Source organism: Vespula vulgaris, chromosome 10 (genome assembly GCF_905475345.1).
Source record: "Vespula vulgaris chromosome 10, iyVesVulg1.1, whole genome shotgun sequence".
Lineage (NCBI taxonomy): Eukaryota > Metazoa > Arthropoda > Insecta > Hymenoptera > Vespidae > Vespula > Vespula vulgaris.
In genome coordinates this window covers 406,887-433,150 of record NC_066595.1, presented here as the reverse complement: position 1 = coordinate 433,150, position 26,264 = coordinate 406,887, and the positions used below count along the sequence as shown (strand labels likewise).

The window sequence follows — 26,264 nt, the reverse complement described above, 5'->3', positions numbered from 1 at the left end:
GGAGCTACGAGACCTCGGGAAGGGTAGAAAGAGCGAGAAAGAGAGAAGGTGAGTAGAGACGGTAGATCGGCCGTTCGCGACGATTCGATCGATGACAAGATCGACCACGGACGATCACCGTGACTTACTTTAATTACCGATGGCTGCCTCTCTCTCTCTCTCTCTCTCTCTCTCTCTCTCCTACTCTTATAGAAAGAGGAGTCCTTGCGAGCACCTTATGACCGGACCACCGGCCTCACAGTATGCGAACTATGCGGCTTCGAGGTCGACTCGTTAAGAGACGAAATGCCGATCGTAAAGCCAACACGATCGGTATGGATAATTAGAGACGATTCTTCTTCTGTCTTACTCTTCGTTCACGAATTTATTCAATCGAGAAATTGGAAAAAAATATAAAGAGTAATAAACTCGACGCAGACGTTCGTAGAAACTCTTGTTTATTTTTCCAGTGTAGGATGTCACCCTGAACGAGTAAAGAAACTCGGAAGAACGTAGAATTTGTGGAATGCAGAAAGACACTTGCCGTTACCACGTGTCCCTTCGAAAACATTCTGGTTCTTTCACGAGACACTGTCCAGGTCAACTCTCAAAGATCATTTTTCCTCTTTTGACTTCTCCACTTAACCATTCCCATCGTCTCTACGATAATTCAGAAACGCCACTCCTTTTTCGGATACACGCACTAGTCTTGGCGATAGCACGAGCAAAACTAATCTCGATTATCCGAGACACCCTTATGTGTCGAAGGAAAAAAAAACGAATGTTGGTCCGAAATAAAGAACAAAAAAAAAAAAGATATAAAACGAAGAAAAGAAAAAACGGAAACGTGCTCGGGAAAGGGTCGTGTCGCGACCTTCCAATGGTTACCGATCATTATGCTAACCAGTCATCAGCTGGTAATCAACAAACCCGACTGATTCGCCGTGCGCTATTATGCGAGGTGTGGCGCCGCTGAGAGAGACATTGGTGGGTGGTCTGCGAGCGAGTCAGGGAATCAAACGTGTGAAACTACGATTTGGACGTGACGACGAAGACATCGGGATAATTCGATGTATTTCGACTGACAAAGAGAAGTCGACCTAAGCAGTTCTTTTTGAAATAAAAATTACGTAAAAATTACCCGTCGATCGCCATCTGTTTAACTAATTTGAAATAAAAAAAAAATGGAAAAAAAGAAAGAAGAACAAGAAGCGTTACCGATACGAGAAAGGGACGCGCAACGAAAGGGCTACCTGTCCTTGCCACCTTCCAATATCGTGCACGGATGCTCGTCGTCCGATTTCTCCCCTGAACTTCCTCCCAGCAATTTCTGGATATTAATCTCCGTCGAAATTAATTAGGTTCACCGTTGCGTACCGACGCGTTTCTCGAGGTGATGGATATTCCAACATTTGTCCGCGACACCGTAACTCTACGCAAGGTGTTCGACCTTCCTCCTCCTTTCCATCTAAAAAGTCTCTCTTAGAATTACTTTGATCATTCGAAACGCCTACGCTTTTATTTCATTAGGCTGAGAAAGCTACGCGATGAAACTTTCTACGCGGTACTCTACGGGAATGCAAAATTAATCGAGATGCTTGCGAATGCGATAGCGATGATTGAAATATCAAAAATCTAAAGTCCCTAACGAAACGTTACAAATGGTTAAACGAAAGTCGAAGGAATATCAACGATGATATCACAAGATTCTACGACCTGGGTTTTCGAGCGAACTAACTCGTCGGCCCTTTAGGGTCACTTAAGGAAGGTGCGAAAAGTGCGCTAACGTGGATTTTTACGCGCGAATAAATTCATAGCCGTCGACCAATTTGGGTAGAAAGACACCGACCTTCTCGTTCCTCGAAGATTCGAAGAAGACCTCTTAAGAAGTTAGTGTGGGTGGATGGAGACGAAGTGGGACGTTTTGGCAAAGGAAGAAGTTTGGAATCCGCTCGAGAGCGACAGGGAAGGCAGGCAGAAGGAGAGAGAGAGAAAAAGAGAGATAGATAGAGAGATAGAGAGAGAGAGAAAGAGAGAGAGAGGCTTCGATCGTAGCCCGCCCTTGCCTGCGAAACCGGCAGGTGGAACCTGCCGCCCTGTCCGTGAACCATCTGTTGCGCACGCAATCTTAAAGCCTTACGAACAAGGCCTGGGTAACAGGTTGCTCCTGCTCCTGCCACGGCCGAGAGCAAGCGGAGATTGTTTTGTCCGCGCTCTTAAAGGTCCTCCACGGGCTAATGAGCCATTCTGCCGGGATATTGGCCCGATGCCCGAGAGCCGCTTTTGATCGTTGCCTCCTGAAATATGGGCCCCATTTGTTTCTACCGTGTAGAGAACGAAAGAGAGAAAGAGAGACTCGGTGCTCTTCGTCAAATTATACGAAACTCGATGCGAGTTGTGTTTTACGTTCTCTTACCTCCTTATGAATTTATTAATTACCCTCCTACGTTTTTTCTCTCCTTTGCTCTTTATACAAGGTGTTCTTTTCTTCCAGCACTTTTCGCCGGGATGCTCGGTGTATTTAAGAAACAAAAAAAAAAGGAAGGAATGGAAAAGAAATTGTCCGTCGATATATTAGGATCTCCTAATTCTCCGGAATTAAAGGACTTTTACAATTGGTGTAATCGCGCGTTTAAAATTATCACGATACGATCGAGAACTAGCGATAAAGGGAAAAAGTAGAGATCGAATAAGGCAGTAAATAAGAAAGGAAGTAAATCTCGGAGTTAGTCCGCTGTCATCGTCGATCGTATCGTCCCTTCTCCGAGACACGCCGGTCTCGAGTGATCGGCATTGTGAGAAGAACGAGGAGAACATGGTCTCGCGATCGGAGCCTCGCGAGCTTCTTCTCGTTATCGACGATCACGTTTTTCGAGGAAGAAACTGGCGCGCGGGCGCACTCTTCTCCGTACACCTGGTGCTACCAAAAGCACCGATCTCCGGCGCGGCACACACAATGGGACACGTACCACCACGGTGAGTAAAGGGTTGCAAGAAGACGAGAGTCTTCCGGGAAGCGATGAAAGAAGCTCGCTTCGTCTCGCTCTATCTCGTGGCAGCTTCTCCGTGTGGTCAGGTGTGCCACATCTCTCCATCTCTCTCGAAAGGTACGCTCAATTTTAACCGGGGTCAATATCGTCTCGACTTTTCTGTATCGGTCGATGTCGAAGGTCGTGGGATTTCTTCTTCGCGTCGTTGCTCCGATCTTACGAGACCTACCGTGTCGAAGTAATAAAAAAGAAATGAAAAAAAATATATATATATAAAGAAAAAAGAAATAAAAAGAAAACAAAAGAGAAAAAGTATATATCCTTTTTATTACCGATTAATAAAAACATTGTTGTTCAGAAATTCTCCATTTTCAAAAGTTTAGGAACTATATATTTGTTGTATCTATCGTAATTCCAAGAAACGGTACATTTTTCAAAGAGATCCAACTCTCGATGCTGCGATCGAGTCGAGTCCCTTTTGTCGCTTGAAGAGGTTCGAAGATCAATGAAGTCGGGGTCTCCTTCTTCCTTTTACTCTCCATTCACAATTCTCTAGGAATATCTTTTCTGGAATCGTATCCAGCTCGTTGTTCGAAAAGAGTAAGTCGTTTTGAAACGTTAATTTCACGCTGGAGTTACTAACTTTCAGTTTTCTTCGAAGAGAGAAAGAGAACGCGGTTACGGTTACGGTACAACCAAAAAGAACGTTTCGATTTTCGCGCTACTCGTTGTACTACCTTATGATCGTACCCTCGAGTACAGAGAGAGGGGAGAATTCTTGCAAGAATCCACTCCCTCTCTCTCTCTCCTTCTCTCTTCCTTTCGGTGTCGACCCCCTTCCCATTGTACCGAAAAATTCTCCGTGGCCCGAGATCTCATTTTGCCACGACGGAAGCTGCGACGTTACGACCTTTTGTCGTCGTTTTAGCCTTTTGCGTTCTCCTTCGTGCTTCGTTTTCCTTTCGCAAAAATTTTAAAGCCCGCACGACCACAGAGAAACGCACACAGACGCACGAGACGTCTCGTACATTGGACTACGAGACGCGTTATAATAGAAGCTTTAGCCGAGAGTACAGACGCACCGACGCACCTGTTCGATCGGACCACTCGCCATAAAAGCCCAAGGATCGAGGTAGCTTTTGCTTCCACACTTTCTTGCTTCGTATTCGTTCGAGCCGGTATGTCGCGTACGTGGATACACATTGCTATCGCGGATTCGACTCGTCCGCTACTCGAAAAAACGAGAACACCTGTCGGTCAAACGGAGATATTTTCGAGCGTGCCTCGAATTCTCGATTACGCCGTATTTTTATGGCTCCGAAGGTATATATAAATGTGTGTGTGTGTGTGTGTGTGTGTGTACGCGTGCGTGTGCGTATACGTATAATCCTACTAAAAAGATTTCGATACAGATCGAATTCCTTCGTGCAAAAATTCGATATCTCGTTCGCGAAAGAATTTCTCCGCATATAAATTTCCTATCATCTGTTCGCACGATACGATTAACACGCACGAATTTCCACTTGGACTTCTGCCACATTGATTTCTTACAATGCGTCTGCCAAAGTCAGTTCTCTCTTTGAAAAATCAATGAGACCCTGGAAGAGTCCGTTGGAAACCTAGTAGTTGTGAGAGCCGGAGAAGATGTAAAAGGGGAGATTTTGAAGGAACTCGAAGGAAGGGGAAGTCGAAAATCGATGAATCTCTCCTTTAACGTTTTCTTTTTTGTCAGAGACAAGTATGAGATTGCTCGTATTTTTTCGAGAGGTTTATAAAAATGGACATATAATCGTAAATTTCGAACTCGCACGAGTTAAAATCGTAAGAGTTTTGCGAATACGTTGCTCGATACGTATAACTTTGTTTCCACGAAATATTTGTCGATATCGATGGAGCCTGTAGATTTTGCGAGCACCCATATGGGCGAAAGATCGCGGAACAAAAAGGCTCCCCTCCTCTTCACGAAAAGTCTGGCACGGCCGATTGAATCGGCAAATGCGCGTTAAATACGCGTGGGACTTAATACGCGGCGCAGGTAGCCCATTGCCTTGGCGTACGAACGATTCAATGCGTTTCGTACTACCGTTTCCAACGCCATATGTTGTTTGCTTGGCTAAAAGTCCTTTGTGTGTCACGTTCTACGCTTTCTACGCGCCGTTACCAACACGTGCGAGCGAGATAAATTCTAACTTCGAACGCGCATCTTTGAACGGCCGACCATCATCGAAACGATTCCGAAGAGATCTCGAAGCGAGTGATCGAGCTTCGTCGATCGTGGTTCGTTCGCGTGCCAAAATGTAACTAGCGCGAGATTACGGCTTATTTTATGTCAAACTACCTGTCGTCGGTTGGTTGCGTTGTAATTTCCACCGTATAATATGGGTAGCCGTTTACGACGTCCTGTCATCCTCTATCGATATTATTTTATGTACCTACATACGCTCGCCGACCGGGTAAACGTACGACCCTGCTTTATGCTGATAATAAATCTTATGCGTGCATTAATGAGACTCGCCGAATTGTCTCGCCTATCGTAAAGTGCGAAATATATAAGTGAACGGATAAAAACGAAATGGAATTAAAGAATTTGATAAGGATACGATTCAAATTTTTCTCCTTTGGTAGATAGATTGATAGATAAATAAAATTTTGATTTATGCCAAACTATTTCATTAGTGTTTCGAAGAAATCGATTCTAACGAGTTAACGTTATTGCAAGCGTATTATGTAGATCGAATCTCACGATCAATTAATAATGGTCTCGCGCTATTACGCCCCTTTCGATTCCGACCAACTCTGCGAATATACGCGAGTATCGCGCGCGGCCGTAACTCTCGTTGAAATTATTTAACAAGCAACTATAACCCGTCCCTTTCGAATAGATGTAATTACTCGGTTGCATACACACGTGTCGTACAACGCGAGAGATACTTAAACCTGGCCGATCGTTCACCCGTCGAATCTCCGAACCGAATCGAATCGATTCGTCTCGATACGCAAATTTTCTTCCATTATGGTCAATCGCTTTTATCGACGCGCAGCCTAAAGGCTTCCTCGAGAGTCAATCAACGTTTTCGTTCCTTACGACGATATCCGACATCCCTGTTTAGTCTCGATCGCGAAACGATTTTTAAGAGAAATCCAACATTTTTCATGACTCTATCTACGAGTCCTGCTTCGCTTTTACCACGAAAGCATTTGTTTCGCAACGAACTAAAAAATAAGCTAGAGTGTTAATTGATCTTACGTGGATGAGATCGGAGGAGAGGAGAATCTTTAAAAAGAGATCATTTTCAAGTTAAAAATCCATATTATTTTATTTCGTATAAAATATCTCTATATATAGCCAATATCTATATCTCGATAGTAGTTTATTTTCTTTACAGAACTAGAAATAGTGGTACTCGCCTCGAGTCGCGCTCTATTAATTACAGGCACCGAGATTAACGAAACGACGACTCGTCTTTCAAGCATATAACGTGGTCTCTTTCCTCTTTTCACCTTTTACAGATGGAAAGAGAAACTTTCTTGTTTTGTTTTCTCTCGAACGGCGAATAGCTCCCCTTCCTTCTAGTTACACATACTATATGATACAATGACTAGTTTCTTCGAGTAACTTAAGAGTGAGCGGTGTGTGGCTTCGGACAAACGTAGAATACAAAACGAAGAAGGGATGAAGAACAAACAACATAGTGAAAAAAAAAAGGAAAAAAAGATCAGAAACCGACGGCGTCTGACACCGCTCGACGTCGGCCGCTGAACGATCTTTCACGTTCCGTTTACGCATATGCGATAATTACTACTCAACGTGCATCTTCCTCTCGTTGCTTACGAACTAATCGTTGAACGCTTTATTATATACAGCGGAACGACGGCTTTCGTCGATGGCACTTTGGTGCGCAGAACTTAAGGACGAAACAAAAAAAAAGATACCATTATTTACGCGTATAAATTAATAACACCGCTGGTGCACGCATTCTTCTCGACGAAGCAAAGAAATATGAGACGCGGTCTTTTTTTCCAAGCTTCTTTAATCGTCGATTTTTTATCGCGGGTGATCAAACGAACAGAAAATGTAAAGTAAATGGAAAGAAATGTAAAAGGAAAATAAATGGCACGGCGACTTCACGGGACCGCGTCGAGCGGTAACTTTGAACGCTTTCTTCCCGTTTCTTTTTTTTTTCGTGGCCAAAGCAGGAGCGAGCTTTGACCAGAATTCCGTAAGAGAAACAAGCGTACGCCGCTACCCTACGTACGGGCGCAACACCGATTATTATTCGTTACACACGCACTCGTAATAATACTCTCACTCGCATACACCCCATCTTGAATATATTTACAACACAACGAATGACGATCGAAGAAGTCGAGGGAAAACTACGCTCGAATCGAACTACAAAAAGTACACGTGAGATAATCTTTAAAATCGCGTCGTCTTCGGCGATCGATTTCGTCTTTTTAAACGCATCGCAAAGAGTAGGCATTAAGGAAAAGAGAGGAAAAATGAGAGAAAGAGACGAAATAGAAAATGGAAACTAGGATCGTTGAAATACTCGGCACGAAACCGTTTGCCGACCGCTCGTTAAAGTCTCTCGAGACATCGATTAAAACCCGACTCGTGAAATCGAATCTTGATTGAAGCAAAGTTACATTGGTATTAACTTTTTATATGGCTCGTCTTTCGATTCGGCGTTTTTCCCAAAGAAGGCACTTTCAGAAGAAACGGAAAATGTAAAAGAGGACGAGCGCAAGAGTCTTTCCGACGGTTCTATTTTTTTGTCTTTTTTTTTTTGTTTTTTTTTTCTTTTTTTTTTTAACGCGTCACGCGCTATCGCATTTTGAGAAACGCACGAGACTCTTGGTTCACTCGAAATTTTCTCCTCGCGTTCCTCCGTCGATGGCACTTTAGCAGCCGTACCCTATCGGAACGGGTACACCAGGGCAGCCGCCCTCCTGATGCTTCGTCAGCAGAGACATTCGACTGAACGTTTTGCTGCAGGACGTGCAAGAGTACTTCTTAACGTCGCTGTGAGTCTGTAGATGCGCCCTGAGATTGCTCCTGTCGGCGAACGCGCGATTGCAGTGCTGACAACTGAACGGCTTCTCTCCGGTGTGGGTCCTGATGTGTCCTTGAAGTAGCCATGGCCTGGAGAACGCCTTGCCGCAGAGATGACACTTGCACGGCAACGTGTGCGTTCGGATGTGCATCTTGAGAGCACCGAGACTGACGTAAACCTTCTCGCAGTACTTGCAGGAGAAGGACTTTTTCGTTTGACCTTCCGCCGCGGCACAGTGAAACTGTTGATGCTTCGACAGTCCGGAATACGTGGAATACGATTTTCCACAGTCTGGACACTGATACCTTGGCGAAGTAGCGGAGGAGGAAGAAGAGAGAGACGTGGAGGAGCCGCTCGTCGCGCTCTTCTCTATCTTAACGTTTACGATCGTTGGGCCAGCCGATGTGCTGCCGGCGGAAGATCTTCCACTGTCGCTTCCCGGGGAAGACAGGTCTTCGGGAGTGACCGGTGGAGGCGACCTAAGGGATCCCGATCCCAAGGAACTGGTAGGCGACAGACCGAAGTGATCGGGACTGGCCCAGTGAGCGTAGCTCCTGGCGATCGGTTTCTGGATCGTCGGGCAGGTCAGAGCGGCGTGCGGAGGCGGCGAGACCGACGAATGATGCTCGGGCGAGGAATGTGGATAAGCTGGCATCGGATAGGACGGATAGAGTTCCGTGCCCGGATGATGATATCTGTAGGCTGCTGGATAGGGTAGATAGTGAGGCGGGTACAGAGGCGCGGAACGAGCCCATGCCGGTGTCGCGTAATGAGCAAGCGGCTCGACCGGAGTGTTCAGGTTCAATGGCTCCAAGGGCGCCTTGCTGGCCATGAAATGAAGCGGTGCCGTACTGGCAGAAACCGCGGCCGTACCCGTAGCCGTCGTCGTCGTAGTCGGTACCACGGTCGAAGAGGAACTTTCGTGTTGAATAACTTCGACGCGAGCCTTCTTTGCAACAGGATGGATCGGCGCGATTCCAGCCGGCGGCGTGATCGCCTTTGTGGGATAATGCTGGTGATGATGGAGATGATGTACCGGATAAAGATGATGGTGATGCAAATGCTCCGACGGCGAGACCGGCCTAGGTGCGATCACGGGAGAAGGTGAAGGTTTTATCAGAGGTGACGGCGACCTTGACGGATACTCGCGTTGATGCGTCAACGGTTCCGACGATATCTCATGCTGTTGCAACTGCTGCTGCTGCTGCTGCTGCTGCTGCAGTTGCTGCTGTTGCTGCTGCTGTTGCTGCTGATGATGATGATGTTGCTGCTGTTGCTGTTGCGGTTGACTCGAGTGACGTTCCGCGTTTCTACTTAGATCTTCCGGTTTTGTGCTCAAGTTTTCGGGCTCGGGAATATCGTCCACCACCACGTCAATGATCTCTTCTGAAGAAGAAACGAAAAAATACGCGTTAAGCAAACGGATCGGAATATTCGGAGAAGAGCGAAAGAGAAAAAGAAACAATTTTAATTTACGAAACCGCGTTCGCACGGAAATGAGAAAACGAAAATCGACGTTTCTTCGCACGAAGGGAAAGAAATAAGACCTACGAGACTCACCTTTGATCGCTTTCGGGATATCTTCATTGAGCAAGACGTGCACCGGCCGCTTCTTAAGCGGGCAGTGACTATAGCTGTTGTTTTTCTTAACGAAGCTACGAGGCATCTCATCTATAAGCATATTTGGGCCTTCGAGAGCAACGATTACTGGTAGACAATAGTTTTGCTCTTCGCAGGTAGTCGCGATACCGCGAAGGCACTGTCAGTGTTAATCCAATATGTCGAGTAGCACGAATTACTTCTTCTTTCGCACTATGTCGCGATGCGTTCATGAGTAGAAGACCGGACGAGGAAAAAATGCGAGAAATTGTAAGAATAATCCTTGATAGCGTGATAATGTCACTGCACTATTTCACACACCAACTTCTCTCTTCCTCGATATGGCACTACGTTTTTTCTCTGTCTCGTTACGTGATCGATCGAACGAACGAAACGAATCGGACGATCAAAGACAGAAAGATTGAAGAACGAAATAACAACGAGTACCTGCACGATAGTGAAAACGGTTCGGCTGCGAGCCGGTCTCTGACTGGTAGGGGGTTCTCCAACATCTTTTATAAGAGGTCGCCCCACCAGGCAGGTGCAGGTGGCCCGCACGTGCTGTCGAACCAATGCGGGGCCAGGGGCCCCGTACAGCTCGCCAATGGAGGACGGCCAGTCGCGGGCCGTGAGCCAATCGCAACGAAGCCATCTGTTCCGACAGCTCGTGCGTTCTTCCCCACTCTTTGAGCTAGCCGAGCTACGCTCCACGGACGGGAGGTGCAGGATATTTGTGAGCGCGACGCGATTGTCCCGCTGCTGCGCTTCCCTCTCTTTTTTCCCTTCGCTCTTCTCTTTCTCTCTCTAGTGACCGAGTGCGCGCGCGCGCACGCTCACGAGATTTTTCTCGCGCGACACGACGCGACGCGACGCGACGCGAAAGAGAGCAGATGCTGGGCCTACTACTCTTCTCCGAACGGCCACCCACCCTACCTCCCTCTCGCTGTACGCTATCGCGCGCGACTTTGTGCGTACGCGTTTTTCCACTCGAATTTCCGTTCGGTTTACCTGGCTCTTCCCTTCCCCCTTCTCTCTCCCTCGTTTTCCCCACCTCTCCTCCCTCTCTCTCTCTCTCTCTGGATGCAGGAGCATCGCACATACCGTTTCTTTCTTCGTACTCGAGCCTGGTGCGCGTAAATTCGCGCGCGTGTGCGTGCGAGGATACAGCGATCCGTCTCGTTCCCCTTGCTGAATTTCAGGCCTCCTTCCCCTCGACAACCGGCAGCGTGCAGCGCCAGTTTCGAACGTAACGGTCGTGTCGCGTGCCGCAGCATCGCCCACGCGTGCTGAAACCCACACGTACGGGTGGATCCCCCTCTTGTTAGAAGGAGAGCGTGCCAGCGTCAGCGAGCGCTCGCGCGCGCCTACTCGACCACGCTGGATTCACGAGTCCAGACCACTGCCATTTTCGCGACCGAGGATAAGAACGTTTGCTCTCTTCGTGATCTCGCCACGTGACCTACCACTTATCTACCTTCTCGAAAAGAAACTCGAGATTCATCTGCCTGCTTACGATTTTTCTCCTCCGTTTAGTCAACTGTCCGCTCTTAGGAAAAATACGAAAATTTGATGGAATATCACGTGTCACGGACGCGTAATCCACACTTTCCGCTTTGAATGGTATAGTCTTCAAAAGCGTTCTTCAGCCGCGCATAGTTTACCTTAGATAATGCGTCGTCCCCGGCGGAAGACGTCGAAAGTTCTACCGCAGCACGTTCCTTTCGATAACATCGAGATTTCCTTTTTATCCTTCTTCGATCGCCAACGAAGCGGGTTATCACATCGAAACGAGATCGTTCGAATCGGCCGATCGTGAAACGATAACCACCGGGAGACCGGTACGACGACGGGGCACTGAGAAAGGCACGACTAAAAAGATTTTTGACGAAGGACCCTTGTACTTGTCGTCGTAAACAGCTCGTTCGCGTAACACTTTATATTCTTTGGACTAGTTTCCAATGCGCGCTTGCGCGCACACGAGACCGCCCGATCATTTCGTCCGATCGTTTCGTAATAAAGGAGAAACAAAGAGACAGCTACCGAAGCCCGCGACATGCTCCACGACAATTTTATGATAATACCTTTTGTAACTCTATATTCCTTGTTCGACGCGATCGAATGGACGACGCTCCGTCGACGATTCGACGTTTATCCCGTATTAATTAAGAAACTAGTCGCGATTTATAACCCCCTCCTGTAGGTAGCTATAAAAGCGTAACGCGTTTACGCGCCCATAAAGATCGTTTTACGTATGCGTTTTCCCCGCGATAACGACGTGGGGATCCACGACCGAATTCCAACGACTTTGGCATACCTGCCGCTTCCCGACTGGCCTACATTTTATTAACGCCGTAACTTCCTTTTCGCGTGTGTGCGAGAACCGACCATAAAAATATTCTTCCTTTCCGAAGGAAGATGGGATGGAGCATCGATCGCGCCGTTGTCGCCGTAGACGCTTTTTTTTCCTTTTCGTAATCCGCCACTTGCGAAGCGTCCAACCGAAGCGAAGAAGGAAGGAAGGAGCGAATCTTCGGTTATACGCGCGATCTCTCTCTCTTTCTCTCTCTGAAAAAGAAGAGGAGAAAGGATGAATCGTGCACCGGTCGCTAGTCGACGAATAATCTACCTGCCTTGCATGCTTAAAAGTACGCTCTTAAGAAAGGTACCTTTCGTAGCAGCTATCTGTCTCTTCGACTAGGTATACTACGCAAGTATCTACCTACCTATCTACCTACCTACCTATCTACCTACCGTATATCCCTATCCTCGCGCGCTCGCGCTTGATCCGTCAAAAAATATTCCGAGGGAGAGAACGAAGAGTGCCGAAATAAGAGGGAGAACCGCAAAGAGAGAAAAGGGGAAAGGGAAGGAGACGAAGCAGACGACGGAGAGACCTGCATCTCATCCGGTTATTCCGGTAAGCTACCACTGGTTCCGGTGAGCTATTCCGTTTCTTTCTTCCTTCGTTCTCTCTTCGTCGCGAGAAAAAGAGAAGGAAAGAGAAAGAGAGAGTGGCCTCGAAAGGTGCTCCTAAATTATACCAAATGTTGGGCGCGTTAACTCGCCTCGCCTTTTGTTTGGCCGTATATCCTATACGTGCAAAGCTAGCGAAATAAAAAGAGAGAGAGAGAGAGCGACGGACGTCGGCTTTTCTATTCCCGGTCACCCTCCGATTCGACTAGACTGGTCCCAAATTCGCGCAGGTTGCTACCAAAATATGTACATATATATATTTGTCCTTCCTCTGACAAGTAAAGCGTCGATATCACGAGCAGGTCTCGCGAAGAACCCTTCGAGGCGGTTGCCGTCTTTCGCAGTACGCTTTGTCACCGGTATTTTTGAGAGGCTAGAAAGAAAAGGCGTTAACGTGTCCGTTAATTTATAGACTATACCGACGAGAATCCTCTTCTCACCCCTCTTACTCTCCCTCTCTCTATCTCTCCTTCTGTTTATGACGATTATCATATTTTATACGTTTCAAAAGACATCTTTTAACTTTCCTCGAATAGACAAACTTAAAACAGATGCTATCCTTATTAGAGAACTACATCGAAGAGAATTTACGGATAATCCTTGATACCTATATCCTACGATTCGTATAATTTACTTAACGGGCCTTCCAAAATGGAAAATTACACGGTAGGAGCGAAGAGCAATGAAAGGTGTGACTCCAACGATCGTGGAAGTAAGTACGAGTTTCCTCGAGTTCACGAGTGTGTTATACGTATTTCGACGGAACGTTTAACTAGTCGATATATGTGGTGCTCGTCGTCGTTGAGCCGGCCCGTTCGAATAAATCTGTATAATTATTACGGCACACCTTGTCTAGATGTGCGCATGTGTACGGTACGTATACCGTGTGGCTCAGCCGATGGGAGGTAGCCCCATCGGAAGGAAGCTGGTTTGTTTTTTTGTTCTGCCGCCTCTCGAGGCGAGGAGCACCCCATCGTCTCACCTTTGAAACACCTGGCTATTACCGCGAGATCTTCTCTGTGTGAGTGAGCCTGTCTACGCGCGCGCCACATGCGTAGCTGCCACCATATGCGGCCCCACCGGGACTAGCTTTACGGACCCATTTTCGGGGCCTCGTAGATCCCTAGACATGTGTAAGGTACCCCTCTCTCGGGGAGGGGGAGGGGGGAAGAGAGAAAGAGAGAAAAGCAGGGAGCCTCCCTTCTTCCTTCTCTCCTACCTCCAGATCGTTCTCTTTTCTCGTCGCTACGTACGTCGACGAATCAAATGTTTTCCTTTTCCACTCACAAATGTTTACAAATTATTCACTTTCTTTGGAACGATCCTGACGTAGCACGTATATATATCTACAAAAAAAAAAAAACAACACACGAAAATCGCATGAATCAGTAGTGGACCTCTTTATCGTAATCTGTATTATCTGTCGGTAGTTTTAGGATCTTTTCAAAGTTGAGTTTATATATAAGTATCCAGAGGCACCGTCAATGTATATTTATCAATACGTATATAGATTTCTTCCCTATGCGTCATTGTTTCCCTTTTCTATCGGATTAATAATGACCTTCGTTCGATTTTTCGATTTTCTGTATTTTCCACTATTAGTTCATATCGTTTTAGAGTCTCCGCTTAAGAGCTACGTCGTTTGATAGGACTCGTAAACAACCATAAACAACCTTTCTTATTTTGCGCAGCTAAATACAAACACAAAGAGAGAAACAGAGGAGAGGGAGAGAGAGAGAGAATAAAAAATAGAACTATCTTACGAACAACACAACATCACATTTTTCTCTTTTGTAATAGTACAAGGATTTACGATAAGTTTTATCAAACTACTCGAAGGGTCTTGTTTATGATATACTCTTTTCATAATTGTATTGTTATCCTGCTAATATTTTGCTCTTAGAAACTTGTTCAAAATACAAGGAAATACATAAAATTTTAACAAAGCCAGAAAGCTTTCACAAAAATTTTCCCAAACAGTTCACAAAGATTTTATTGACGGAGAAATCATTTCGTAGTCTTATCGCTTCTTACTTATTTTTATTATTATCTTACTCATCGCTTATTGTTATGTTCCCATAATGAGATGCGTCACCCGTTTCAGTTGCTAAGAGAATTTACTTTCTTGTTTAGTTTTTCAAAGATTTCGGATAGCCTATCAATAATCACGTACTTGTATTTGTCGAAAAGACGAGCAATTATTTACGTTGCAGTTTGATTATAATCTCGTTATGTCGATAAAAAATTTGACCTATGATTTATATTATCATCGTTATATGTGTGTGCGTGTGTTCACTCTTTTTCTCATGTCAGAACGTTTACAAGGTTATTAACGACTCGAATAATCAGGTTCCAAACAATGTATTCGAATAAGACGACACGACGGTAAATGGTGCTTGCTTCCCAAGAACCCACAGACCCTTTGTCCCGCATCACGTACCTGGCCTACGAATCTTTCTACCAGCACGTGAACCCATGTGGCATTCTTTTTCAAGAGCTCTTCCATCGTTTATTTTTTTACCAATTCTTTTTCCCCCAGTAAATCGTTACGAAAGAATACATTGTTCGACTGTTTTAACGCGACTAATTCGATCTAAATAAAATAAGGTGCGTTTGAAATTTTCTTAGATCTCGTCTCGTTGTTCCGTTCATCGATATTACGAACGAACGAAATTTGTCGAGTTTTGACTTTGTACATAATACGTAGAATTGTAGTAATCCCAAGTAAAAAAATGTTTTAAAACCTTAAGACGGCGTTCGAACCGGACGTTCATTCAAAGAAGTTCAATGGAAGAAGGTCATTGCGAGGAACGACCAGAGAGTATCCATGACGAATTACGAGGAAACTCCTTTGCAGGGGTTCCAAAGTATCTATACCTTTCCTAACCAAAAGCTTTTCTTAAAGACTCTTTAAAACGCATTTTCTGCTCCACTCGAATCCTTCGCCATTCATAGTGAAACGGATACGGTTAGGTGGTACAGGTGTGCGATTCTTGAGGTTCCAAAAATTTTCACCACATTTTACAAAGGTTAGTATCACGTAGAATAAAAGAGCTCATTCATAATCATAGCCTCTTTATTTTTATACAAAAACGTTTCCTCGAGACGTACGTTCTTAGCATCGTGGAATAGATGCACTTGTACGTAAGTACTTTGTTTAAAAATAAAAGGAACAAAATTGTCGATCCCTCGAGAACTAGCAGAGTTTCTCATTTCGAAAAGGGAAAAAAATGGAAAGTTTGACGATTAGAAAAGATAGCTCGTGTGGAACGATCGAGAACCTCTGTGCACGCCCTCTCACAATGCCCGCTATTTCGTAGATCGTGAATGAGACTGGTGCGCCGGAGTTTTTCCTCTTTTTTCATCGACGATGAATGGTCGCTGCAGCGCGTAAGGTCTTCCATTGTACGAAAATCTCAAAGAATCACTGCTTCTTCTCGAGTCCGCTCTCGCTCGGTCAGAGAGACGCGAGGCACGGTATATACTTGCCCTTTGTGCTCTGTCCCTGCGAGACCTGCTCCTCGCTTCTACCTCCTTTGCCATCTCCGTTGTAATTTTTTCCAAAGTAACGCCGCTCGCGTTCTAACCAACTTCTTCTGCGCGACGTAGCTCTTGTATTCCTACGAATGTTAAGACGCACTACGTAGAACGACGAAAAGGATGGCGAAGGTTGCTCGACTGGACGATAATTTGCCCGAACTGGTTTCCGTGCACGGCGAGGATTTAATAAAAATCTCATTACTATGCCAAAAATGTGTGTATTTTAAATTCAGACACGTTTCGAGTCGGAGGGTCGTTTTGTACCCTTTCCTTGCGTGCACCGTGCAGAAAGTTCGAGTTGCTATAAGGTATACCGTAAGGGCTGAAATCGACACTGAACTCGTATAACCTGTTGAGCGAAGAGAAACGTAAAGTAGAGAAAAATAAATACTGGTCGTACGAGTAGACACGCAATACGAGTCTACCGATTTACAAGAAATATCGATTTCTGCTCTCGAGTCTCCCTCGGGCAAGCTCGAACCTGCCGCGATGCGTTTCTGCCTGCGCGGCGAAAAAGCTTTCGAAGGGAAACGACGAGGACGGGCGCGCGTTCACCTGAGAACGCGGTCAAAACCTGGAAAAATCGTTGAAAAAGTTCTTAAGGGGCGAAGAGGGTGCGATTTCGGGAAGAAACGAACGCGAATACACCGCCTAGCGGACTGCGGTAACATCTGTCTGGGATCGACGACAGCTGATCGATTCTCTCTTTCTCGCTCTCGACGCCTCGTGCCTCCAGCAACTTTTCATTTTTCGAGGAAACGTGTGCGGAGCTCTCTTGCTTCTCGAATTGAGTTCCGAGCGGACCTTTCGAAGGGATCATAGCCGTGTTATTAAACCGGAAAATCAAACGTTTCGCTTCTCTTACCTCCGCACGATCGCGTAATAGCGATCCTCGAGGGTAGTAAGCAATACCTTTATTCCATAATGAATAGAAATGACTGTCAGTTTGGATCTTGGTTATATATTCCTTCGTTTTACTTTTGTTACGCAGTTTTACTCTCTTTGTTTATTCTCTTCGTAAAATACGATGAAATCTTCGAGAATTCGTAGACCATTGAAAGATCTTTATATAAACACGGATAAGGATAGCGCAGCTCGTTCCGTTTTCCGAGAAAACGAGAGCATATGGTCAGTTCGTCGAACGATTTTCCTACCGTGGTATGACGCGTGCCCAACAGGGGGTTGCTTTCTAGAGGCGGGCAGGTGACGAGATGGACCAGATGACCGAGGCTCTACTAAATTTCGATCTTCCAAATATCCCTACCTTCGAGTATACTTTTCTATGGTGCGAAAGGTCTGCATAGTTTTTCTTTTATCGTATTTTTTTTTGTTTTGAAACTTTGACGAGTGTGTCGAAACTTATCTCGATAAGGACGTCTTATCTCTAACGACCGTTGTAATCCTTTAGAACAATGACTGCACCATTCGAAAAATATATCGGAAAATTGATTACGCGAGAATAATGGAATTTCGAGATTCTCGAAGAGGGACTCATTTATCGCTTTCTCTCGCCTTATTTGTCGTCGGTGATTACGGAGATAAAATAACGTCCCATCGTAAGCTCGTTCGCTCGAGCGTATCCTATCGACGAAGAAGCGTCACGTCCAAAGTCCGCGTTCTCGCTCGGACGATATTAATTTCGACGTTTCCTCGACGAGCACAGGCCCGTTTACAAAATCAGTTCGGCGTTATAATGACATCACGAGACGTGTCACCGGGCGCGAGAGCGTGCGAACGCGATAAGATCTCTCAGGACGACCACCGGACAAGAAGCTCTTATCTGATCGGCCATTACGGGGAGACGCTAAGCGCGCCCTATGAATCACAACCCCTCTGACTTTTATATTTTCGGGATGTGCCTTCGTTTCCTTTTCGGTCACGAACGCAAACAAACGAAAACCAGGAGCCCCTGCCGATTCGAAACAATTTCGACGAGGCCTCACACGTTCTTTCGTACTTTTAAAGTCGGACAATGCGTTACCGATCGTTTCAAGCATTTAAGATTGCTGTCAAATTCTTTCCAAATTCTTACATATTATGATATGTGCTATATATCGAACGAACGATTAGGAAAAACTAGCCAGCCGCTTATCTACTATCTACTATTTTACAAACACACGAAATTCAAGCGATAGTATCCTTATCTGAACGAATAAGCGAGGCGAATGCTTGCGATTTTAACCCTATCGCTTATTGCCGCTCTGCGTAGCTTCCATGCTCGAACAATCTTTCCGTTGTCCCGAGACCTGCGTCGCTACCTCGAGCTCCTTCCAACTACGCTGTCGACGTCGTCGTCGTCGTCGTCGTCGTCGTCGTTCGATGAACGAAGGAGCTTGCTTAATTAAATTAATTTCAATTGAGCTCTTGTATCGAGTCGATAGACTTTCACTCTTGCGACAGACAGACCGAGCGGCTATCTCAATCCGATACAGGTTCGGACCAAGCACGGCGCACTACTTGATAACAATGCCGAAGACGCCCTCGGGCCATTTTGCGGCTGTGTCCGAGCCAGAAACTTTTCGTCCCGCGTGAACACGCTCGTACGTACCGTGTATAAGTATCTACGTACGTACGTATACCGTATGCGCCAACTCCGTTACGCGTCGCGCTTCGAAATTTCAACGATTTATCGGTTGGGAATTGGAACGAGACTAATACGCCACCCGTTGGTCCGCCCGTAATTTCTTATCTTCCATTTTTCTGTCGGGATGATTTGTTACGCGAAATGAGATCTCCGATGCAGGCAACGAGAACACGCCGGGTTACTTTTTCTTTCCGAAAGTCTATACCATTTCCGATACTTTTGTCGTTTTCTTTTACGATTACGGCGAGGATTATAATTTGAGTGGAAATATCAAAGTGCTTCGTCGAATCGTCGAAAAAGACGTGCTACGATAACTCGCGATAAGATCTCTCGCGTCTATCGAGACGTGCCGATGACCGAGCGAATTTCGTTTCATCTTTGCGATCGCTCGAGTCGGACCTGCGAGCTTGCTCGCTCGATCGCGAGATATGCTCGTGTTCTACCCCCAAGAAGGAAAGAGGAAAAGGAGGAATAAAGAGAGCAAGAGCGAGCGAGCGAGCGAGAGAGAGAGAGAGAGAGAGAGATGGGAAGAGAGAAAGGGATGGAAGAAAAAAGTCCTCGAGCAGGCCGTTTAGGGTTGAACGACCCTGGGCAGCAGCGCGTCTTTCGCTCGTCGTCGTGTTAGCACGATGCCGACGAAGCTTACGGGTGCGTTCATAATCAGCGTCGACAAGGCGTACACGCATCTCGTCGGCGGTACAATGAGTCGTTCCTCTTCGAGCGAAGGAGAGGAAGAGAGAAGGTAGAGAAGAAGGAAACCGGACCTGTTGCCGATTCAGGGACGTCTTCACGGCGTTGGAAGTCTCGACTAATGTCGAGAAAAGAAAAGACGACGGAATCTCCTCTCCTTTTCTCTTATTCTTCGCTCCCTTACGAATCCGTTTCTTAAAGAAGTAGAAGAAGAAGAAGTAGAAAAAGAAGAAGAATCGGAGAGCACGAGGAAACCATTTTCTCACATGATCGCGGCTCTAAGACGATCTCTGACCGGTCGAGCACGTTCGGGACCGATTCAGCTCGCTCGTCGTTGTTCATGGAGAAAAATTTCGAGATAAAAGGGGGGCGGAGAGGGCGAGAGCGAGAGGGAGAGGACGAGGAGGAGAGAAACCGGGTTTTAAACTCTTTCCTGTCTATCCACAAGAAGATCGCACGAGACCACGTATTACCTACATACGTACAAAGGAAGTGCCGGACGTGCTACCGACGACGCGAGTATCGTTTCGATTGTTTGTAAGGAAAACAGATTTTAGTTCCTCTAAAAGCCCTACTGAAAGGAGTTCGAATGGTTCCTCGCGCTTTGATGACGCCGCGTATTTCTTGTTCTTAAACGAACAAATCCTTTTCGAAATAGAAAGAGAATCTCTCTTTAGAAATCCATATCTTTTTCTTCAGGATTAATGCAATATAAATAATTTGCAATATAAATATTTAAAGATTATTATATATATACATTACGATTATAATTCCATAAGATTAACGGGAAGAGAAATCTTCGAGCTTTTTTTCATCGATAATAAAGATGTGCGAGCTTCCTTCGAGAAATAATAAAAAAAGAAGAAAAAAAAAGGAACACTCGATCCCAAACCGGCCGATCCCGTATCCACGAATCTATCTACCTCTTCAGTCTGCCCAACAAAATGGAGCATCGGGCGTACCCATGCCGCGGTTAATATTTTATCGCGCGAGGCGAAGCAACACTTATCTCCTCGATTCGAGCGCGGCCTCGGTAGAAAGTAAATCTCCGACGGGTCGGTCCGTACCTCGAAGAGGAAAGAGGGAGCATGATGAAGAATAAGAAGAAATGGAAACGGAGAAGAAAGAGAAGAAGAAGAAGGAGGAGGAGGAAGAGGAAAAGAAGAAGTAGAAGAAGAAGAAGAAGAAGAAGACGAAGAAGACGAAGAAGACGAAGAAGAGTACGACGACGACGAAGGGCCGCTCGCGCTCGCTAGCGAGCATAAACATCCTTACGTATACGACCTGGAATTCTCGTTTGATTTACTGCCGCCATCTCGACGCATTAGTCTTTGGTCCCCCGGGGGCCGATATCATCTGCTTTAAAAAATGCTGCCGTCAACGCGGCCCGCCAACTACCGTGCTACCCATCCTCTCTCCGCGGATCGCCCGTCGCCGTTCCGCACCGTTTATGGGCCATCTCTCTCTCTCTCTCTCTCTCTCTCTTTCTTATTCTCTCTCATTCCCTATCTATCCATCTATCTCGCTTGCTCTCCAACGCTGTACTTTCTTCTTTCTTATTCTCCCTTTTCTCGCTTCTATCTTTCCTCGTGCGTGTGTCGTTCTCCTCATACTCTCAGTGCATCTATCTATTCACCTTCTCTTCCTCCACCTCCGTTCCCTGCTCTCTTCAAGAGAGATAGCCCAACGGCCCCAAAGGAGCGACCTCGACAGGTAGCAAAACGTGCTACACTTCTTATTTTCTCTCTCTCTCTCTCTCTCTCTCTCTTTCTACCTTTCTCTGTACCATCGGAGTTATTGGCTTTTTATCAAACGACATGCAGAGGATCGTACGATATGACGATGTCAGGCGGTTCTCCGACGTTTGAACGTTCGCGAACAACCATGCCGCGGGCTTGTTTCGAGCGGAGGAGAGTAGTTTGGGTTTAAAATAAGCTCGACGATGCGCCCGACTCGTGTGCGCACTACGTCCGATATCTCTCGCTCTCTTTTCCTCTTAATGTTGTTCACTTTGAAATCGATTCAACTTCTCAACGTCGGAATATATGGCTTCGCGACATTTCGAAAGAGAGGGATAAATAATTGTCACAAGATTTTTCATTTCAAATGAATATCACGCTCGATGCAAATTCGCAAGGAGATATTAGAAGCTGCTTGGGAGAAGAAACGGCGGGAAAAAATAAAGGGAAAACGTGTTACGCTTTATTACCTGGTACGTCTTTGCGCTCTCTCCCTCTTCCTCTTTCTCTCAGCGATACGTCCGAAAACGAAATTAGTGCGTGAGCTCGCGGATGGGTAGCTGGTGCACCCCACTGCTCTTTGCCGGTCGGTGGTCCCTGCCGAGAATACATTAAATAAATAATCTCGATCCTCCTCTACCGATATAACGTGACTGCTTAGAACACCGGCGAGAAGCTACTACCGGACCTCCTCCTTACGCAACTGTCGGCCGCTCGTTTTAATTAATTAGCATCACGGTTTAAAAGACGAGTCCCATCATCCGCTCCTTCCTTCTTCTTCTTCTTCTTCTTCTTCTTCTTCTCCATCTCTTCCTCCTCCGCCGCCGTCGCCGCCACCGCCTTCCCGTTGCCTCTCTCGCGTTCAGATTATCCGAGACGACTTTCGTGCGCATGCTCGAGTAGCGCATGCTACTACTAGACACGGACATTAGTTATACGCTACGCGTATCTCGCCTGCTTTATATCCTGGAATACTTATCGGAAATTCATATGTTAATACGTTTATGCATTCGGCTCTAGGAGAGACTCGTTTAAACTTTGCTCTCTCCCTCTTTTCGACGTTCAAACACGTTCGACTTACGATCGGAAACGATTCGTAATTTTAAAGCGCGACTAGTATACGATTTTACGAATTTTTACTCGCGTGCAGTCCCGATAAGGAAAGCGAGTTACGATTCCTTCCAACTCGAAAATATACAAGGTGTTAATGAATTATAGTATCTTCGAAATAGTCGGATAAAGATCCAATATATTAGTAGTTAGCGGCGATATCGTTCGCGAAGGGTGCTTCGCAAGAATGTCGAAGGAGAGAACACGGTGGTCGGCCACGATAAAAGAAAAGTTTCGAGCTCGTGTTTGGACGGTGTGGGTGCGATGGCGCATGGCGATTGGAGCAGCGCGATTCCTCTAATCATTCCCTCAGCTATTAGGGTCACACTTTCTCCAAGCACACCAGAGACAATGGCCAGGAGTTCGATCATGCGAGTGCGCGCGAGTTGCGTACGTGCGTGCGACCACGGGTGAAATTGTTATTGCGAAAATCGGACGATGAAAAAAGAAATAAAAAAAAAACCGTCGAGAAGGCCCAGGAGTAGTGACTAACGGGTCCCGCCATCGTGGAGATTCGAATCAGAAAGAGAGAAAGGCAAATTAATAGGTGGATTGAAAAAGGGAAAGGGTCCACGAGATACAAAAGATTCTTTCACGTTACGTCACGATTACGTGCTTGATCTTATAAAAGAAAAATATCTTTTAAATTATTAAATATACGCGTATCTGCGTATATTTATATATATACGTGTGTGTGTGTATGTATGTATGTATGTACGTATCGAGTAGATTCGAATCTGTAGAAAGGATATCTGCAAAAATGTATGTACATAATACGAGCTACTCCGAGTTACGTAATTTCTTTCACCGAGATCGTGATCGATCTATCGAGTTGGCGTCGCGCTCGATCGTTCAAAGTTCTAGTCGCGAGCGTAAACACACGTGCGTAGGAGAGCGGAGAAGCGTTCGAAGGAGGAGGAAAGGGAGGAGGAAGGAGTCTGACCCGCTCTCTTCGCTGCTCGGGACAGTGCGGCGCCGTAAGTGAGTGGTTATAGCGAGATAAGTGCTAGGACGGAAAGAGAGAGAAACAGAGAGAGACAAAGAGAGAGAGAGAGAGAGAGAGAGACACTCGGGGACACCCTGGAATGCGTTCTTAATGAACCCACCGTGTCTGCCACTTGCCAACTAGCGCGACACCGTGTGTACACAATGCTCGTGGGACTGTCGCCTTGATCGTTTACTTACCCATGCTTCTCTTTGTCATCGGCCGCCCTTCCCCGTCCTTTCTCTCTTGGGATTATTAATCGCCCCGATGCAATTTGGTCCCACGATCTGCTTCGCTTTATATCGAACGTTCTTCGTTTCTTCGTGTTTATAATCTTCTCGAGTTAACGCTACGACGCGACGATTGTATATCCAATACTCGATAAACTGTACCAGGACGATCGAGAGACGGACAGTTTGTTTTGATTTCACTTTCCAAATCCCTCGTCTCGATCTTTCTCTTTCAACTTATATACGCGAGCAACGTTGATTACAAGGATCAAACTTACATAAATAGTTTAGTCGATAAAGAAAATTTCTAAGCGATTTCTACGATACCGTTATCGCTTTGTTGCGTCTACGGAGAAACGCGAGGAAGGGAAGTCGGATAGGAAACGAAAGTATCACGAATGATTTGTACGAAAGACCGATCGATCTATCGATCGATTCGCGAACTGAGTTTCAGGTCGATCGAGGTGCGAGCCTACAATTATATTCTCCTTATCGATACTCATACGTCTGTGTATCTACCAATCAAGGAGAGAAGAGAAATGGAAGGATATCGGTCGGCCGATTAGTCGTAGTACGAGTTATTATTGACTCGTTGTTATTGGCGGTGCGCGTGCAGTCGAGATAAATCTCGCACGATTATTGCCAGTGACCGACGTTGCATCAGACGGCGAAAATTATGTTTCGCCGAAACGTATAGCGTTAAACCTGTTGTCTTTGATCGTTCCACAGGCTGATCACAAAGTCGACGAATATTTTCTACGTTACGTGGAGACCCATCGACGACCACGCGTTTCCGCACCCAACATAACAGCGGATCAAATCGCAGAAATTATCAAACGATTCGTCGATAACGCTTTACGTTTTTTTGACGTTACTGAGAATATATCGAGAAGTAATCGCGTAATTATCGAAGCATTTTTTAGATTAGACGGATTAAAAAAATCGCTTAATTAAAAAGATATCGATATCGTACGATATTTCACAGCTATGTTTCTACGTTTTCCCGATAGAGCTGAGGCCGAGCTCTCGTTCGATAATTTATTTAATAAACCCAACGAAGCGTTGAAAGAGAGCGAAATCTCGGAGGGTCGAGTTTCGTCGTTTAATTACGAGCGCTCGCGATCAGGTGAAGTTACGCCGCACGTGCGCGCGCGTAGAAAGAAAGAAAGACGGAAGGAGGGAAGGAGAGAAAGAGAGAAAGAGAGAAAGAGAGCCGGCGAGCCCGGACGAGCCGGCGCCTCGTATCGCTGGCCTACGGCGATATTGCAAGAAAATTCACGTAATTTACGGGCGACAATGCGCCCGGTTCCACCTCATTGAAGCGCGAGCCGAGCGCTGAACCTCTAATCGCCGCCTTATCTCTCTCTCTCTCTCTCTCTCTCTCTCTTCCTCTCCCTCTCTTGCACGAGCGCACGTGCTCACGCCAACGAGTGTCCACTCTTTGGGTGCCCCGTTGTTGCTCGCCTCGAGTCTATTCGAGAGAGGCAAGCTTTCTTGAATTCCGCGGTACCGGCGCTCCTAATTGCCTGAACACTCTCTCGCGCTAACTTCGGTTAGCTTATGCTCGCTGACACGCCAAACTATGGCACTGTGTCACGCGAGAGAACGTGAAATTTACGTGTACGTACGTACTCGCGTACTCTCCTCCTCGCTAGTGGTCTCGTTCAGCCGTCACGGTAGCTATCTCGAAAACACACACCGCACGCTCGCGTAAACTATCGGCCCGACGCAAATCGGCCAATCTGTTAAATCGTTTTTAAAGGGGCCGAACGAGAGACCTAAAGGATAACGTAACGTGTCGCAGTAAAATCGCGATCGCCTTCCGAAATGCTACTGCCACCGATACCGTTCCCGTTCTCCGTGACTTTTCAGCTCGGAGATCTTGCTTAGACGCTCTTACGAAAGCTCCTTAGAAGATCGTAAACGCGATAGTCTTCGAGTTCCGTTTCCTGCTTCTCACGTGTTCTTCTTTCTTTTTTTCTTTCTTCTTCTTTTTTCTCTGTCTTGTTCTTTTTTTTTTCTTTCTTTCTTGCTTCTCGATCCATTGCGAGGACGTTCGACGAGCGACCTTCTTTGCGGTGGGTATCGTGAAAGAGAAAGATATTTTAAACCGTGAAATCGAAAACAACGTCGGCTTTCCGGTGCACGCTCGTTTAACGAGGCCAAACAAATTCTGCTCGCGAGTCAAATCGCCGATCCTTCCAGTCACATCCGTCCTTTGCTCGTTCTAATACGGAAGAGAGAAAGAGAGAGTAGGCGCCGTCCCTTCTGGGCAGCACGACGATCGACGGCGCGACCGATCAATTAACGCGCCACTGAATCGTATAAGACGATGATCGTTTGGAAAAGTTCCCGACACCTGGCCACCAACGCCCACGGCAATGCCGCGAGCAGATGCACTCGTAGCTCACTCCTTCCTTCTTTATTGTGATTTTACCGACCCCGTAACATCAGGCACGATACGAGAAAGTATCGAGTATACGTTGGATCGATATACTTCTTGTCGGAGGTAAAAATCTTTTCTTTGTATCGTTTAAAAATTGGAAAAGATTGAAACAGTTTGGCGTGAGGTTCTTTCCAAAGAGTAACGCGTACACGGATTATCGTATAAGTTTTTCACACGTCTAACGGTCTTTCGGAGGGACCAGCCTCAACCTGTCTAAGCCTCAACGGTCATTCCCACAGTCACCTGTGCCTGCGAAGACACTCACTGGCCCATTATAACGACCCCTAATGCGCGTTATCCCTTCAACTTTTCTCCCAGTCTCTCACCTTTTTCCGCTTTGCG

General features: G+C 46.1%; 1 protein-coding gene across 2 annotated transcripts; it reads right to left on the bottom strand.

Annotated features, from left to right (window-relative positions):
- Positions 1 to 6,243: 6,243 nt before the first annotated feature.
- Positions 6,244 to 21,959, bottom strand: LOC127066916 (protein escargot). 2 transcript variants are annotated; one of them, XM_051001190.1, is made up of 2 exons: positions 21,622 to 21,959; positions 6,244 to 9,412 (listed from the first exon to the last, which is right to left on the bottom strand). In XM_051001190.1, the coding sequence occupies exons 1-2, from the start codon at positions 21,761 to 21,763 to the stop codon at positions 7,875 to 7,877; spliced, it is 1,680 nt and encodes a 559-aa protein (XP_050857147.1). In that variant the 5' UTR covers positions 21,764 to 21,959; the 3' UTR covers positions 6,244 to 7,874. The 2 variants fall into 2 exon arrangements, with proteins under 2 accessions (XP_050857147.1, XP_050857148.1); XM_051001191.1 differs by lacking the exon at positions 21,622 to 21,959 and adding an exon at positions 9,587 to 10,647.
- Between the last annotated feature and the right edge of the window lie 4,305 nt (positions 21,960 to 26,264).

What these genes read in the sequence shown, in the direction of transcription:
- LOC127066916 (XM_051001190.1), bottom strand. Translation starts at nt 21,763, where the DNA reads ATGTATTCTCGGCAGGGACCACCGACCGGCAAAGAGCAGTGGGGTGCA. An exon ending in AGAGCGCAAAGACGTACCAG is followed by an intron (nt 9,413 to 21,621) that starts GTAATAAAGCGT and finishes TTTCTTCTTCAG; the next exon opens with AAGAGATCATTGACGTGGTG.